The sequence below is a fragment of the Brassica napus genome, chromosome C8 (assembly GCF_020379485.1).
Source record: "Brassica napus cultivar Da-Ae chromosome C8, Da-Ae, whole genome shotgun sequence".
In the NCBI taxonomy this organism is placed as follows: Eukaryota; Viridiplantae; Streptophyta; class Magnoliopsida; order Brassicales; family Brassicaceae; genus Brassica; species Brassica napus.
The window spans coordinates 43,619,025-43,635,343 of NC_063451.1; the positions used below are offsets into that span (position 1 = coordinate 43,619,025).

A 16,319-nucleotide genomic window follows, 5' to 3' on the forward strand; every position below is an offset into this window, starting at 1 on the left:
TATATATAGTTTGACATTTGATTCGTTATCTATTTTTATTCGAACCGAAAAATTCAGAGTTTTATTGGAACAATGTATATGAGTTTTATATTTAAAAAAAACGCAAAGTACATAGTGTGAACACGTTTGTGAACGCGTTAGCATACTTATTATCAAATCATTGTGAAGCTGCCACGTGTTTATTATAGTGTGAATACATTTATCACAATACTTTTTTAAAAAAATATATAAGGGATATTCTTAGGAGGTGTTATTGGTTTATATATTTTGATTGATTTAGAAATCCATATAGTATTTATAAATCCAAGTGAAATATACAAATCCGGAGGTTTTTCCTCGGATTTGAGTCTTTGTATTTTTAACTAAAAAATTCAAACAAATCTATTCAAATCCATTATAAAATCAAATATATTAGTAAATCCGTACGATTGAATAACACTTGATTTGATATAGAATTTATGAATCATTAAACCAATAACACGTGATTTTAATACAGATTTTAAAATCATAGAACAAATAACACTAGATTTAGTTCGGATTTTCAAATCCATTAAAATACAACAACCAATAACTCCTACTTAACGTGATTGGTGTTGATTATATATTACTTTGGCGACGCATGCAAAGGTTGCTGCTTGACCATGATTAAAAAAAAACAGATTTAAACGACTACTTGCCCTATAAGGCCATGTTTACAATAAATAAATAAAATAAAATAAGATAATAATGGAACTACTTGCCCTATAAGCATAAGATCTGTAAAAGTTAAAATCTCTAAAAGATATCTTATTAAATACTATCATTTTCGATGGTTATAATAACACAACGGTTGCCACTATTTTGAGTAGGCCAAAGTTCGAAAGACTCACGAGACGTGGTCTCAAAGTTATCTTCAGTTTGCATCAAAGAATCCATAGATACTAGTTTTGACGCTGTCCACAAAACATGATTATAAGAAATTGTCAACTACGAAGTTAAATAAACTTCACTACAATTTGCTACATGTAGCTGGGCTTTCATGATGCATGTAAAGCTCTGTTAATCTGTTAATAAGTAAGCCCTTTCTCAAAAAAAAAAGCTCTGTTAATTATTAATCAAATATTACGATTTTTGCGTAAAAGGAAAATAATAAAAAAATTACTTGTCGTTAGAGTAGTAATTTAAGAAACAGTTTCTTAACTTTTTAATTAAAAATTAAAAAAAATATTCCTCTAAAAACCCAGCTATAAGAAACCCTAGATAACGATGCTCTTATATCTTATTCCATTCAAGAAGGTTCGTTGATTCTACCGTAAAGTAGCTATGAAAGTTATTTTATTGCTTATTTAAATGCAAATAGACTTTAGTGATATTTTTTTTCCTTTATCCTAATGTATACTATAAATAGTACATCTGCTTAACAAGATCCCTCTCCTCTTAGCTTTCAACAGCGCCAACAACACTATACAACATTCTTGAACAAAGAAAATGATCTACCCTTCAAACATTAACCCTGATTTCACAGATTTCGGTGAAACTTTCAAATTCGATGATTATGATGATGACGCTTTTCAGATGATCATGGAAGGAATCAACCTCGGGGATCACTCGCCCACTTTGAGTTGGACTTCATCAGAGAAATTACTGGCTACAGAAGTCGCAAGCCCGTTTCAAACAAGCCTAGCTACCTCGCCTATTAGCTTTGAAATGTAAGTCAACTTTTATATCATACATTTTAGCATATGGTTTGTTGTTGATGAATGTTATAATAACAGTGATATGTTTCAAACTATGATAATTTTATGCAGAGGGGACAAAGATGAGAAAAAGAAGAGGAAAAGACACAAAGATGATCAGGTTATTCACGTGTTTAAAACGAAATCAGTTAAAGAAATTGCTTTAGATGACGGATACAAATGGAGGAAGTACGGCAAGAAACCAATAAGGGGTAATCCATTTCCGAGGTAAATCATTGTTTCTAACTTCGTTTAGGATGCATAATGATTCATAACTATTTCTGATTATTGACTAGCTTGTACATGCTATATATTTAAAGTTTAGTCGACAACTTGATCACTATGTGTGTTATATATACATATCGGTGTGTGTTGGTGTTATATTTTCATGTGGACATGTGTCCTATATATACAATATGTAAGGCATATATATACTATAATAATTAATTGACCTTTACTAAATACAAACTAATTAATTTTTCAAGGATCAATTCTGTTAACTTAAAAATGTTTATATGCTCTAATTTGATGTCTGCCCACTCCTCGCAAGTTGTGATCTAAGCGTATAACAATTAACACTTAAGAATATCAAACTTAAGTTCTTTGTTGTATGTTATCTTTGATTTCAAGTGGACATATAAACCACGATATTGTTATCGTTGTGCTAACATTTTTTATTAACACACTATGCGTTTTGTATAACTGATTATAATCAAAACACTACATTACAAATCATATAGAATCTTACAGAGTTATACTAAATGATTGCTGTTAATTATTTCAAACAGGCATTATCACAAGTGTTCGAACCCCAATTGCATCGTGAAGAAGAAGATCGAGAGAGATACGAGCAATCCGGAATATGTATTGACAACCTATGAAGGGAGACATAACCACCCAAGCCCGTCTGTGGTATATTGCGATTCAGACGACTTTGATCTTACCTCTCTCAACACTTTGTCTTTCCAGACACGTACTTATAGTTATTCACATTCCGCTCCATGACCATACTTACAAGTTTGTGTATATAGATGTGTATATAGAATATATCATCATCGTAATGTATCCGCATATGCATTGTTGTGTCGGTTTTGTAATGTACTTAATTGGGGTGGTGTGATGGAAATCATTTTGTATGATACTTGTTTTTGCATATACTTAACTATTTGCACATGAGACAGACTATTTTTGTTAATAGTTTACTAATGTGAATCTCGTAAGGATGGATCTTAGCCGAAAACTACATGAATCTGAAGACCCGTTTAACACCCAATATGCACCTACCTGAATTATTACCAAGCATGAAACCACCGTCACAATTCACTACCCCTAGCAAATCACCATCCAGTTGTATCTCACCTGAGTCGGGTAGGATTTTGGATGTAACATAACATCTAGGCTGTGACTGTTTGTTACACATAGCAAACAACCTTTTCCAAACTGATACTAATATAAAACTCTGTACAATGAGTTATGAACAACCTTTTTTTTGTCACAGAGTTATGAACAACCAACCATAGAAATTGTGAACACACGGAGAGTAGCCATTTACAATTTCGTTTTTGTCAATACTAATGCAGACATTTCCTTAAAAAATATTTATATATCTTTTTTTTTTTTTTTTTTTTTTTTACTTTAATATCCATCTTATTCATCTTTCTTCTCCTTTCCAAAGGAGACATCGTTTCCAAAAACCATAACAATCGAAGATGAAAGTAAAAACATAAAAGAGTTACATAACTAAGAAGAAAAAGCTTGTGCATCAAGCAGTCAATATCGAAGAGGAGCATAAGAGGACCCTCGAAATTTCTAAGGCTGAAAGTCTCGAAACCATAGTTGAAGATAGCTAGCTTCTAGCTGAGAAGGTCGATAGTCTGTATTCCGCTTTAACAATTCTTTTTGATCCAAACCATACAATTTTGCTCTCAGATTAAGCTGTATTTCTTTGAAAAGTGAAAGAGCCAGACGAGATGATGAACTATGAATTCGGAAATTCCTTTCTTTCCACAAGACGTATACTGCCGCTTGAAATATAAGTTTAAAGAAGATGACTTGAGCCATATAAGACAGACCTCAAAATCCATTGGAGGTGTCACTGAACTTGTGAGAAAAAGCTTATTCCACAATTCCAGGGAGTATGGGCAGAGGAAGAATAAATGGTTTCTTGTTTCATCACCCAAACCACAGAGTGGACGCAGAGGAGGCACACTCATTCCCCAACTAATCAACCTGTCTCTAGTTGGAAGTCTATTCCAAGCAGAAGAGTACCAGTCCACAGGAGGAGGATCCGGATGTATAGATTTCCAAGTCATGGACGAAGAGAACGTGGATGAAGGGGAATCAGGTGAGTTACGCCATAAGAAAACATCTGGGTGTGAAGTATTCAGCTCGGTTGGCAGAGATGGGAGACACGCTGGGTGCCTACTTCTCGGGATGGACCAAGCACCCCTAGAAACAGCCTGACTAACTGTGATCATAGACCCCAATCCTGTTATGCTCGGTCCAATGGCCCCTGAAATATGTATTAAAGGGCCCAGTCCCGTCCAGTTGTCATGCCAAAACAAAACCGAAGTACCGGAACGAACTTGACACGTCGAGAAAGGTCTAGCAACTTCTCGTTGTTTAACTATACATCTCCACAGCGAGGATCCAGTGCTTGAGAAGTCATAGTCCCAAAACGGTCGGTCAGCTATAGTATTAGCCTTGATCCAAGCAACCCAAAGGGAGCCAGTTCCCGCAAACAACAGCCATATAAGCTTAAGAGTGAAGATCTGATTCGCATCTCCCAACCTTCTTAGCCCCAAACCACTTGCCTTCTTTGGGGTACAAACTGACTCCCAAGATACTTTGGCGTTCCTTGCAGAAATTCCTTGTCCAGTCCATAAGAAAGCGTTGCAGATTCTCTCAAGACAATCAATGCAACCCTTAGGCAATGGGAAAACAGCAGCCCAAAATTAGCTGAAGCCTACCAGCAAATGACAAATGTCTATTAGTCCACCACGAGATCCTGCTGAGAACTTTATCCACCAGGGGCCCCTGATAATCACTTCTGTTCATTCTTTAGGGAATAAGAGGCAGCCCCAGATACTTAACAGGAAAAGACCCTGAAGAGAGGCCAAACTTGTCTGCTAACTCTTTCAAAATGACCGCATTTCCACCGTCCAAGAACAAAGATGATTTGCTCAAGTTTAGCCCCAACCCCGATACTTGGTAGAACTTATGAAGAATTTCAAGAATAGCCTGCAGAGAACTCTCTTCACCATTAAAGAAAATGAGCATATCATCTGCAAAGCTCAAATGAGTTACCAACGGGTCAAGAGCCTTCGGGTGGGGAACAAATAGATGAGACAGAGCAGCTTGATCAAGCTGTTTGTAGAGGATGTCCATGACAATAACAAAGAGCGATGATGAGATCGGATCGCCCTGACGCAGTCCTTTCTTCCCTTGGAAGAAACCAACCAATTCTCCATTTAAAGCAACCGAATAATGCGGAGAAGAAATGCATAATTCGATCCAGTTTTTCAACATCGCAGGTAGCTCAAAAGCATCCAATATGTTAAGCAAAAACCTCCAATCTACATTATCATAAGCCTTTGTGATATCTATTTGGAGACATCCTCTGCTCACAATACCCTCCTTGTTAAAATCTGAGACTAGTTCAGAAGCCAATAACACATTTTCGCATAGATTTCTTCCTTTGACAAAGCCAACCTGGTTTCTTTGAACAGCCAGAGGTGTCAAAACTTGGAGGCGAGAAGCTATGACTTTAGAAATGACTTTGTAAATAGTATTACACAAAGAGATCGGGCGAAAATCTGACAGCTTATCTGCCCCTGGAACCTTTGGTATGAGAGAGATAACTGTGGAATTCACTTGGCGGGGAAGTTCAGAGTTGATGAAGAAGGCCTTGACAGCATTAATCACATCGGATCCTACCAAATCCCATGAATAGGTAAAGAACTCTACCGTAAATCCATCCGGTCCCGGCGCCTTATTCTTAGGAAGGGAAAAAAGTGTTTCTCTAATCTCTGCATCTGTTGGAATGGCTGCCATCTTAGCAGCAAGCTCAGCTCCACACCTGAAAGGATGAAGGTGCTGAATCTCTGCTACCGTCAGAGGAGTCACATTCTCATTTTCATGTTTATATATCTTAACATGAAAATATTTAAAACTAGGGTCAGAGGGTAAGCAAATGAACGAAATAATACATGAAATAGTACAAATGTATTTAAAATTTAAATGAAATTTTTAGTTTATTTTTAATTATAATTTTTACTACAAATCTTATTATTCCTTTTTTATAGAAATTATATATTTGTTACTATATAAAAACCATTCATAAAAGAATAAAAATATTTTACTTTGTTCACAATATTTTCTTTTCTTGAATTTAATACAAGTTTTTAATACATTTCTTCTTAGATTTTACAATTTAAACACTTCGAAAAGCCAATTTGTTATTTTTTTAAAAAAAAGCAAGTAGCACAAAAATATGATATTAATTGTTACTGTTAGATATTTATAAATAACATGTTAGGTTTTATGTTAGGTTTCTGTTTTAACTTTTAAGTGCCAATTTGGATCGATGTATAAGTTTAACGTCTTATTTATTTTTTTGCAATTGCTGGATGTTGAAGAAAGTTTACCTACAGACTTTATTATAAGATTTGAAATATATTTGTGGAGTTCTATTTGTGATACTTTGGCGCCATTTTGAGTTTGTTGGAACATTAGTTCCAATGACCCTGCGTTTAAGTTTTAAGTGCGGCAATAACATGAACTGTGAAGTTTGGTGGTTACATTCTATAAAATGATGTTTAATGCTCCATGTATTTAGAATCTAGGCGGGTTAGTCCTCCATTTTAACAGCCTCATTGTTGTACTTCCTCATTTGTGTGAGAAATGAGGAGATCATAAGCTTTGACATAAGCTTACATGTGGAACTTCTTTTTGTTATTTCAGATGGAATCTATGTCACATGCAGCCATTGTCATCGTTGGGAGATCGGAGCATGTTACATATTCCATAATCAAACTTGTAGTTGGCATTATACGCACCATAATTTCTCCACCTAAATCAGTGCAGTGTAGGACTTTCGGCATTTCTGACTGCGGCCGTGGGCTGCAACGTGCGGTTTATGAGGTGTTGAGAAAATTTTCTTTTTTATGAACTGAATGTTAAATTTATTCAACCAACAAAAAAACTCTTTTGTTTATTTTACAAATGCATATGAAAGAATAAAAAAGTTTACATTATTTATGGTCTATACTTTCTATGATCTTGAAACTGGTGTTGAGAAAATTGAGAGACGTTGTAAGCTCACGGTTTCCCAGACCTGTTCTTTCTTTGTTGGTCAGTGGCATTTGTTGCTTAAAACCTTAAAGCACAATTTTAAAACGATTGCAAGCGGTACTTTGTTATGGCTAGGTTGTTCAAAATCTTTTTTTTTTCTATGTGCTATTCTAACGCCCCAACAGAAGCTTGTACTATTGTATGTTTGATATGTGACGTGTAGATTGTGTAATGGCTTCATTATAACACATGTATTTTGAGTTTTTGTTAACCATGGTCATGGTTTCATGTCCGGGTTCGACACGTCATTTGGTTCAATAAAGGTATCTCGTGCCTTCCATAGTGGACTGAAATTTTTTTTAAAGGAATTTAACGGTTCCTTTTAATATAGTTAATGTGTTTTAAGCGTTAACATAATTGTTGGGTGATTCTTAATTTTTAAAAAGTAAGAATATATTACTGGGTTTATATTGGTTTACTAGTAACAGTTTAAGGTTGATGATTCAAACAAATAACATTCAAACTCTGCTTTTGATTCCATTGTCTTAGTTGTTGTAGGTGAGTCTTGTGGTGTTGATAAAAAAAAAAAGAAGGTGCTGTGAGGTCAGAGTTCAAGCAAACAACTATCCTGACTAACATGGGTTGCAGGGAGGTTAGTATGCAGTTCTTGAGGGTGGCTTTTATATTGGGACGGTATGTTGCACTGCAGTTTTGTAGTGGTGTTTTGCTAAATTTGTGATTGTTTTCGTTTTGGCAGTATGCTTTTGGTTATTTGGTAAGTGACATTGTCATTTATAAGACCCGGTGGGTTTCGTGTGTTGGTCTCAAACATTATCCTTACATTCAAACCCGTAGGGAATAGTCAAATCCTCTCCTGCGAACAGCACACAGGGCAAGACAAACAACAACTAAGCAAGATGCTTGAGTTTATCATGTTAACCCCTCAATAAGATGCAAACTAAATTTTTTATTTTCCAAAAAAAAACTCTAGACCTATCCAGTGAAATCACGGTATGGAACTCCATCAAGTTTAGCCAGCTTATTGCAATAACTCATCTGTTGTCTTGCATGCTACACACTGAACTCTTGCATATCCTCACTTCCTAAGCGTCAAAAGTTCACTCAAAACACAAAAACCTGTATCGATTGAAAAATCTGAGGAACCGTAGAACATCTAAAGCTGTAAGAGCTAGCATCCTCATCTCAACTCCATCTACTCACATAGCCACGTAATCCTCCTCTATCTAAACACAGATAACGGCAGAAAATTATCTTTTGGCATCAAAAAGACATAAATAAACATCGTAAAATTATCTTTTTGGCATCAGAAACACATATGGATACAAACACTAAATTTCTCTCAAACAGAGCCATAAAACAATTTTGCGCGTGTGGTTAAACCCAAACAATCCAAGACATAAACTTTTTATGTTAAAATAGACAAACCAATAAGACTTACAGACAATCAAGCAATATTCAGAAGGTCAAGAATGCAATTTCATTTCGTAGACGAACTAAAACTCCACAATCCGTAATCCAATATCAAAGTTCAATTTCAAAGCTGATTAAGATCATAAGAAGAAGAGAGAGTGGCCATGATGAGCGAGAGATATCGAGAGGAGGAATGAGAGGTACGGGATCAGAGATCTCCGCGACTCCGTCGTCCTTAGGGCTGATTCGAACCAATGAGGACTCCGTTCATCGCAGCTTCTTGTGTCGCAGCTCGAGAAGCCACTAAAGAAGAGGATTGATGAGTTAGCCATTCACATAATAAATTAACTTTGGTGTTATCACGTATTGAGAGGATGATGTTCAAGGAAAGATGGCTTACCTTTTATAGGTGCAGAGAGACCGACTTGCAGAGGGATAAGATGAATCAATCTCAGATCGTGCTCGACGTGGGTTGATGGTATTAAGATGTTTGTTAAAGCGATGAATTAATAACCATTAACGTTTCGAAAGATTAGAAAGGAAGGCGTAAAGACACAATCGAAGCTTCTTACAGAGATTCTTCAAGACTATTCAACTCACGCATCCTCTAGAAACTCCATTGTTGGTGAAGATGCTCAGGGATCGAAGAATAAGATGAACCCTAGATTACGTTGTCCACTTTGGTGAAGACGAATCAACGCTTTCAGAACTCAGTTTGTGTGTCGATCTCAAATATCAGAGATGAAGAGGGGTTCAACCCTAATATCAAAACGGTGTGTTTCCGTACGGGCTGGTAAAGTGTGAAAAAGTTAGGGCCCAAAATAATACGAAGCCCACATGTATGCATAATAATTTAAATGAAACGCATCGTTTACTTTAAGTGGACATGTGTCGCGATGAGAGGCAACGACTTATCTAACTGGCATCCTATGTGGCGCAAGGAGGAAGGATAAAACCCTTTTTTATATTAATAGATAGATAGATAGATAGATTTATGGTTTAAAGCTGCATGTTATCATATATTTCCACTTTTTTATACATATATTTCCACTTATGTTTAAAACAACGGGCATACATAAAATAAACTTTGATAGATCACATTTCAAATGGACATATTATGTTTTTAAATTCATAAAGCTATATGTTTCATTTCGGGTTTAAGAAAAGATATTGGGGGTACTTCCCATTTATTTATTTTTGAGCAATTCTCCTAAATAAACAATTTTCAAGTTTTTGTCACAAAATAGACTCCAAGAAGAAAAGTGACCAAAATATTTTATTTAATAGATAAAAAGATCCTAATACCCTAGATATATAAATACAAACAAATAAATATATAAAAATAATAATAATTTTTTTATTGTTTCAAATTAAATGTTTTCAAATTCGAAGTTTTTCATAAAAATAATTTTTTGAATTTTTTTTTTCAAATTTTCTTTTTGTAATTCGAAAATACTCTTTGAAACTATTTTCAAATTTTTATTTTCAAATTTTAATATATTTTTTTTATTTTATAAAATTATAAACCTTAATCTCAAACCTCCACCCATTAACTCTAAATCATAAGGTTTATATTAGTTAATCTAGGGGTATAAGTGTATATTTACCTATTTAATGAAATATTTTGGTCATTTTGGTCATTTTGATCCTTATGGTCTATATTTGCGACAAAAAATATTAGTGATATCCTATGATATTTCTCTTTATTTTTTTATCAAAGGCTTCCTCTTTTAAATATTGTTAAAATAGCGAAATGCATGGTTTTGAAAACCGGACCGGACCGACCGGTCAAACCGGTCAGACCGTGACTCGTTGAAGAAGCCGAGTCCGGTTTGGTTTGAAACCCGGATTTGAACAAAACCGGTAAAAATGGCAAAAAACCGGTAAAACCGGTGACCCGGGTCAACTTCAAAATCCGGTTCTAAAAGATTAACATATAATTAATGTGTTTTTAGTTGTTATTAAAATTTAATTAGTATTTCAAAATCAATGTTTGACTATCACTATTTAATTAGTTTTTTAATTTTATTTCATAAGAAATGATGTAAAAAAAAAATAGATCTCATGTACTATTATTATTTTTCCATATTTATAAAAATTGGAATTTTAATTGTAAGAATAAATAAATATGGTAATCTGAACGATTAAGCATTTGGTTTTATCAATTTCAGTTTACATAGTGTTCACTTTATCGTATATATAGCTAGATTTATGTTTATTATTTATTTTTGTAGTTAATAAAAAAACTATTTTTTTAAGTCTATTTGATGTAAATATATAATTATATATATTTAATTCTTAGAAACAGAAAACCCGGTTCGACCGGTTGAACCGGTCCAACCAGTCAATCGGTAGCTATACCGAGTCGGTATTCGGTCCGGTTTTCAAAACATTAGCGAAATGTTAACAACTTCGTACATGTATCCATTGACTTTTGATTTTTGATTTATATGTCCTATCGGCTATCGACTGATTCGGTCATCCCCAAAAGAAACGCATTTAGTGCTATAAAATGGATTATCCCAAAAGCGTAGCACAGTGTGTAACCCAAATTTAAAATATCTTTGTCCTCAAAATAATTATACTTTGCCGATCATGAGCTTATCAAAATAATTGGCGACTAACTATAGGAAATTTAATGAAAATTGTTCAGAAGAAGACAACTCAGTTCTCCTGTAAATTACATGATTTACTTTTGTCGTCTATTACCTGTAAATTAAATGATTTAAAATACTAAACATATTCATATACCTTTAGTAATGATTGAGTTGGACTTGGTTTTCAGATTCGGATTCGTATTCGCTGGCTTGGCCTAACTATTTTCTTTTAGTTGGTAAAGGATTCACATGGTTTCTCTTCCTATCAACCAATATCATAACACGTGATAAAGAACCCTTTTTCTGATTTTCTTTATTTTTCCAGAAGACAGAAGAAGAAAGATCATAAATTAAAGACCTATCTCGTAGACTTTATTTTTGTCTCTTTCCAGAAACCATAAAAGAAACTTTTCCAGCAGACCAAAAGAAAGAAGAATCTCATAGAATCTTGAGCTTCTCGACAATGGAGTCTTTGAAGAACAGAACATTGCTTAAAGTCATTTTCCTCGGAGATAGCGGGTAATAAGTTTCTCAGACTTTACTTCAAGATTCTCGAGACTTCTCTCTTTTTCTGAATCTTTATTTATGCAGGGTAGGCAAAACTTCATTGATGAACCAGTATCCTTTTTAAATCTTACCTTTTAAACTTCTAAACTGGTCTGAGTTCCGTTAAATATTGGTTTGTTTAATGCTCAAACTCTAAGTTAGATCTATGTTTCGATGGTCTTTGTAAGAAACCTTAACTTGTGACTTAAGATACGTGTACAAGAAGTTTAACCGGCAATATAAGGCCACGATCGGAGCAGATTTTGTAACCAAGGAGCTTCATATTGAAGATAAATCTGTCACTTTACAAGTAAAGATTATAAAATCATACGTGTTTCACAAGTTAAACATTTTTCAATGCAGAAAAATCTTATGAAACTCTGAATTTTTTTTTTAGATATGGGATACGGCTGGACAAGAGAGATTTCACAGTCTAGGAGCCGCTTTCTATAGAGGTGCTGATTGTTGCGTTCTTGTCTACGATGTGAACGATCTCAAATCTTTCGAAACTCTCAATACTTGGCACTCTGAGTTCCTCAAACAGGTTTTGCCCTAATCATTCATTTCTTGCCCCATAAGTTACAATTATTGTGTATTTATTTTTCCCAAGTTTGATCAATTTGATTCCGTTTACTGATGCTTCCCAGGCAAATCCTTTGGAACCTGAGACGTTCCCTTTTGTTTTGATTGGGAACAAAACCGATGTAGATGGCGGAAACAACCGAGTTGTAAGACGATATATTCTTGATTAATCTCTTCTTTAGACACCATCAGAAACCCTAATTTCACTTGTGCAGGTTGCAGACAAGAGAGCCATTGAATGGTGTGGTGCAAAGGGAAACATACCGTACTATGAAACCTCTGCGAAGGAAGATGTTAATGTGGATGAAGCTTTTTGGGGTGTTGCACAGAAAACTCTTTCCAGTGAACTTAAACAAAACATGTGAGTTTCTATATCAACTTTGATTCATAGACTCTTTTAGTTTTTCTTTTTGTTTTCTAATAAGGTTTCATGTTTGATTATTTTGTCCTTGAATTTTGCAGATATATCCCAGTTATTTCTGAATCTTTTGCAGACATCCATGAGGGGCAGTCAAGACGTTGTTCTTGCTGATTCATACTTAACATATCTGATCAATAATATCTACTCCAAATTAACTCTTATGTGTTCAATATTTTTATTTAATTATATGTCGGTTTACATCATGGTTTATTAACGAATAACTAATACATGCAACGACCTGAGTGTTGTGATTAGTGTAGAAGTTTTTTAAAATTAAATTTCAAGTTTGTATTTATAATTACATTCATACAATACAAATCATTTGGTATTTTTCGACCTATATGTATATGTGTTCCATTGATTTATTTTTTTTTCCTTTCTCTTAAGCCTACGTTCATGTTTGGCATTTAAAAGGAAAACACACTTTGGTTGTTGGTGGTTTAATTATATATAGTCAATAAATCTCTTTCTCTCTCTCTCTCGTGAGCAATGGAGTGACGCCTGGACCTAGCTAACTTGACCGAAATGTCAAGTTGCTTAAATACAACTTTAAAAATCGCCCATTAGCTTTAACTATATACTTATATTGAAAGGAAGAAAAAACTTGAGTAGAGAATTACATGTTGATCATACAAAATACAAACTAATAACTCATTTAGTGAGATATCTAACCCCAAATAAAAAAAAGAGAGATCATGCATCGCACACACTGAACATAAATATGCTCAATAATCATATAATCATAAATAACCAACTCGAGTTGGCCTAGTGGTACTTGAGGGAGCTTCGGCTCCGATACGGTCCCGGGTTCGATTCGCGTTGGCCACGAGAGGTTTTACATGGGCTGCCTCTCGCCCTCCAGACCACTTCGCGTAACCAGGGACCCTTAAGTGGACGCTTAAAAATCCTGTAATGGCATGGGCTTAGGCCCGGTGGCTAGTCGATCACGCAAAAGTGGTCGGATACTGGATTATCAAAAAAAAAAAAATATATATATATAAAATTAAATATAAACCATGACAAGCCTCCACGCTTATTCAGCAGACATCAAAACTCACTTACCGGTCAACGCCTATTAATTGGCCAGAAGATCCAAATTTGATGGAAACCTAAACCCTCCTTACTGGGGCCCAAGTAATACGGGCCCAGTATGTGTGATAATAGCCCAGTCTGATCTCATATATCAAAATAAATTGTTCAGATAATGTTATCTCAATAGTAGAAAATAAATTCCAAACGTCTCACATACACTGGGGTGAATCTGAACCGTTTGATCAGTAATCTACGGTGTACAATGACTCAGGACTCTCCGTAAAATAAAAACTAGCTCAAGTGCCTTCCGTTACTTTCGCTCAGATAGATAGAGATCTCAACAACAGCAGCAGCACAAACCCTAGATTCGATTTGAAGAAAATGGCCTACGCTTCTCGCGTCCTCTCCAGATCTAAGCAGGTTTACACACATTCGCTCGATTGTTTTAATCATCATCATCATCATCATCTTCTTCGGTTTGATTGATTCCTCCGATGTCTGGTTGCGATGCGATGATTAGTGTTGTCGTCAATTTTGTTGTTATAATCTGGAAAATCTCGATCGGATAGTTTCGATTTGAATCGAGAGGTTCTTCTATGTTATTTTGCTGCTCGTTGTGTGTGTTTCCAAATCGGATATTTATTTTTTCCGTTTCTCATCGGAACGGAAGCCATACTTTTCTGATATATCATTGATTAGCTGCAAACTTATCTTAACTAATCGTTATTGGCAGCTACAAGGGAGTCTGGGAGTTTTGCAGCAGCGCAATGCTATTCCCGTCCGCGCTTTTGCTAAGGAAGCTGCTCGTCGTCCTACTTTTAAAGGAGATGGTTCGTGTGATCTGATTTTTGATTTCTTGCATTTTGACTCCATTTCGCTAACTCCATATTTTAAATCGTTGCGTTCTTTTGTTTATGTTTTTTTTGAGTTTAGTTCAGAGAATCTCTCTTTCTTTAAAGTCGATGTTAGAGAACTGAGCATTGTTCTTAAAAAAAAAAAGACTACTTTTTTGGTCAATGGGATATAATCTTGAGAAACCCCGAGGCCATGATCGCTAGGAGTGTTGTTGTCAAGAAGTCGAATTATCTCTTTTACTTCGTCTATTAGTTGTGTTGTTTAAATCTGTAGAGTGAATCTAGAGGAGCATTCGGTTTTACGATTATGGACTTTAAAGTTTTACACTTTCTTTTGACAGAGATGTTGAAGGGCGTCTTTACGGAGATCAAGAACAAGTTTCAGGCTGCTGTTGATATTCTCCGTAAGGAAAAGATCACCCTTGCTCCTGAGGACCCAGCCGCGGTTAAACAGTATGCAAATGTCATGAAGACCATCAGGCAAAAGTAGGCCTCTTCTTACCCTTCCTTGGATGTTTTCTTATTTTGCTCGGTTGTATTGTTGCTAATTTGTTATGCGGTTTCTTCGTATCCAGGGCAGACATGTTCTCCGAATCTCAACGTATTAAATATGATATCGAGAACGAGACTAAAGAGATCCCAGATGCTCGTGCTTACCTCTTGAAGTTGAAGGACATCCGCACCAGGTAAATCATCCCCCCCCCCCTTTTGGATGGTTTTCCTTCACCAGTCAAGTTGCTTTTCTTACTTTCAATAAATTCAGTGCCTGACAGTAAAATCATTTCCCTTTGGACTAGGAAAAGCACACTGTAGTATCTTGAATGTGATTGTTCAAAATGTTGTCTTCAGAACCGCATTATCTTATCCATTTTGTAGTTTCCCTCTTGTTCATGTTATTGTTTAAAATATTTGAGAAGTTTTAAAAGCAGTCTTTGAGTTATTTTTGTGCTTGTGATTGCAGGAGGGGTCTTACTGATGAACTTGGTGCTGAGGCCATGATGTTCGAGGCTTTGGAGAAAGTTGAAAAGGATATCAAGAAGCCTCTCTTGAGAAGCGACAAGAAAGGAATGGATCTTTTGGTTGCAGAATTCGAAAAAGGCAACAAAAAGTGCGTTAATATCACACTCTTCAACCACCCCATAATGCTATTCCATTGCTCCATAAAATATTAAAGCTAATGAAATGACATGTTTTTCATCTGATTAATCTGAACAACAGGCTTGGGATTAGGAAAGAAGATCTTCCCAAGTACGAGGAGAATTTGGAGCTAAGCATTGCAAAAGCACAGCTGGATGAGCTGAAGAGTGATGCCCTTGAAGCAATGGAGTCTCAGAAAAAGAAGTAAGTCTTTCTTTCTTGTGTTCTCATTATAAGTCTTTGATCTTCATCATGTTGTTATTATAACACACGACTGTGGAACTTGTGATTTGTTCAGGGAGGAATTCAAGGATGAGGAAATGCCTGACGTGAAATCGTTGGACATCCGTAACTTTATGTAAGATTTGATGATCATTTGAGATTTGTTGTAAGGAAGGCAGAAGAAAGATCTTTCTCTCTCTCTCTCTCTCATGGAAGGGAAGATCTTTGTTCCCTTTTGCTGTTTTTTGGTTTGGCGAGTAATAAGGGTCTCTCTCTCTCACCATGGATTTGAAATACCAAATGGTGTTTAACTGGTTATTACGCTTGAGATTTGTTTAGACAAAAACGTGGTCTTCCTTGTTTTTGATAATGGTGATAAATGAATTTCGAGGTACATTTAAATAAAAAAAGTATATGTTAGACCTAACTTTAAATTGTTATGAATTATATACCTCACCACCAATGTGACCAAATTTTTTTGGCTACATTC

The 16,319-nt window shown here is 35.3% G+C and overlaps 3 protein-coding genes and 1 long non-coding RNA gene across 6 annotated transcripts; 3 read left to right on the top strand and 1 right to left on the bottom strand.

Moving 5' to 3' along the window:
* Positions 1 to 1,355: 1,355 nt before the first annotated feature.
* On the top strand, positions 1,356 to 3,083 carry LOC106414487 (probable WRKY transcription factor 59). The gene is made up of 3 exons (XM_013855134.3): positions 1,356 to 1,688; positions 1,788 to 1,943; positions 2,504 to 3,083. Exons 1-3 carry the CDS (start codon positions 1,468 to 1,470, stop codon positions 2,718 to 2,720), a joined length of 594 nt encoding a protein of 197 aa, XP_013710588.2. The 5' UTR covers positions 1,356 to 1,467; the 3' UTR covers positions 2,721 to 3,083.
* Positions 3,084 to 7,792: 4,709 nt separating this feature from the next.
* Positions 7,793 to 9,308, bottom strand: LOC106411840. 2 transcript variants are annotated; one of them, XR_007327209.1, is made up of 3 exons: positions 8,839 to 9,221; positions 8,467 to 8,741; positions 7,793 to 8,251 (listed from the first exon to the last, which is right to left on the bottom strand). It is a non-coding gene; the product is annotated as an uncharacterized LOC106411840 (long non-coding RNA). The 2 variants fall into 2 exon arrangements; XR_007327208.1 differs by lacking the exon at positions 7,793 to 8,251 and having other exon boundaries at positions 8,304 to 8,741; positions 8,839 to 9,308.
* Positions 9,309 to 11,284: 1,976 nt separating this feature from the next.
* LOC106413770 (ras-related protein RABG2) lies at positions 11,285 to 12,924 on the top strand. 2 transcript variants are annotated; one of them, XM_048765071.1, is made up of 7 exons: positions 11,285 to 11,554; positions 11,627 to 11,653; positions 11,792 to 11,891; positions 11,979 to 12,125; positions 12,229 to 12,309; positions 12,386 to 12,524; positions 12,626 to 12,924. In XM_048765071.1, exons 1-7 carry the CDS (start codon positions 11,499 to 11,501, stop codon positions 12,796 to 12,798), a joined length of 723 nt encoding a protein of 240 aa, XP_048621028.1. In that variant the 5' UTR covers positions 11,285 to 11,498; the 3' UTR covers positions 12,799 to 12,924. The 2 variants fall into 2 exon arrangements, with proteins under 2 accessions (XP_048621028.1, XP_013709966.2); XM_013854512.3 differs by having other exon boundaries at positions 11,311 to 11,554; positions 12,379 to 12,524.
* An 877-nt stretch (positions 12,925 to 13,801) lies between these two features.
* On the top strand, positions 13,802 to 16,256 carry LOC106415980 (probable ATP synthase 24 kDa subunit, mitochondrial). The gene is made up of 7 exons (XM_013856799.3): positions 13,802 to 14,036; positions 14,350 to 14,446; positions 14,812 to 14,956; positions 15,046 to 15,156; positions 15,432 to 15,578; positions 15,689 to 15,811; positions 15,906 to 16,256. The coding sequence occupies exons 1-7, from the start codon at positions 13,998 to 14,000 to the stop codon at positions 15,967 to 15,969; spliced, it is 726 nt and encodes a 241-aa protein (XP_013712253.2). The 5' UTR covers positions 13,802 to 13,997; the 3' UTR covers positions 15,970 to 16,256.
* Positions 16,257 to 16,319: the final 63 nt, after the last annotated feature.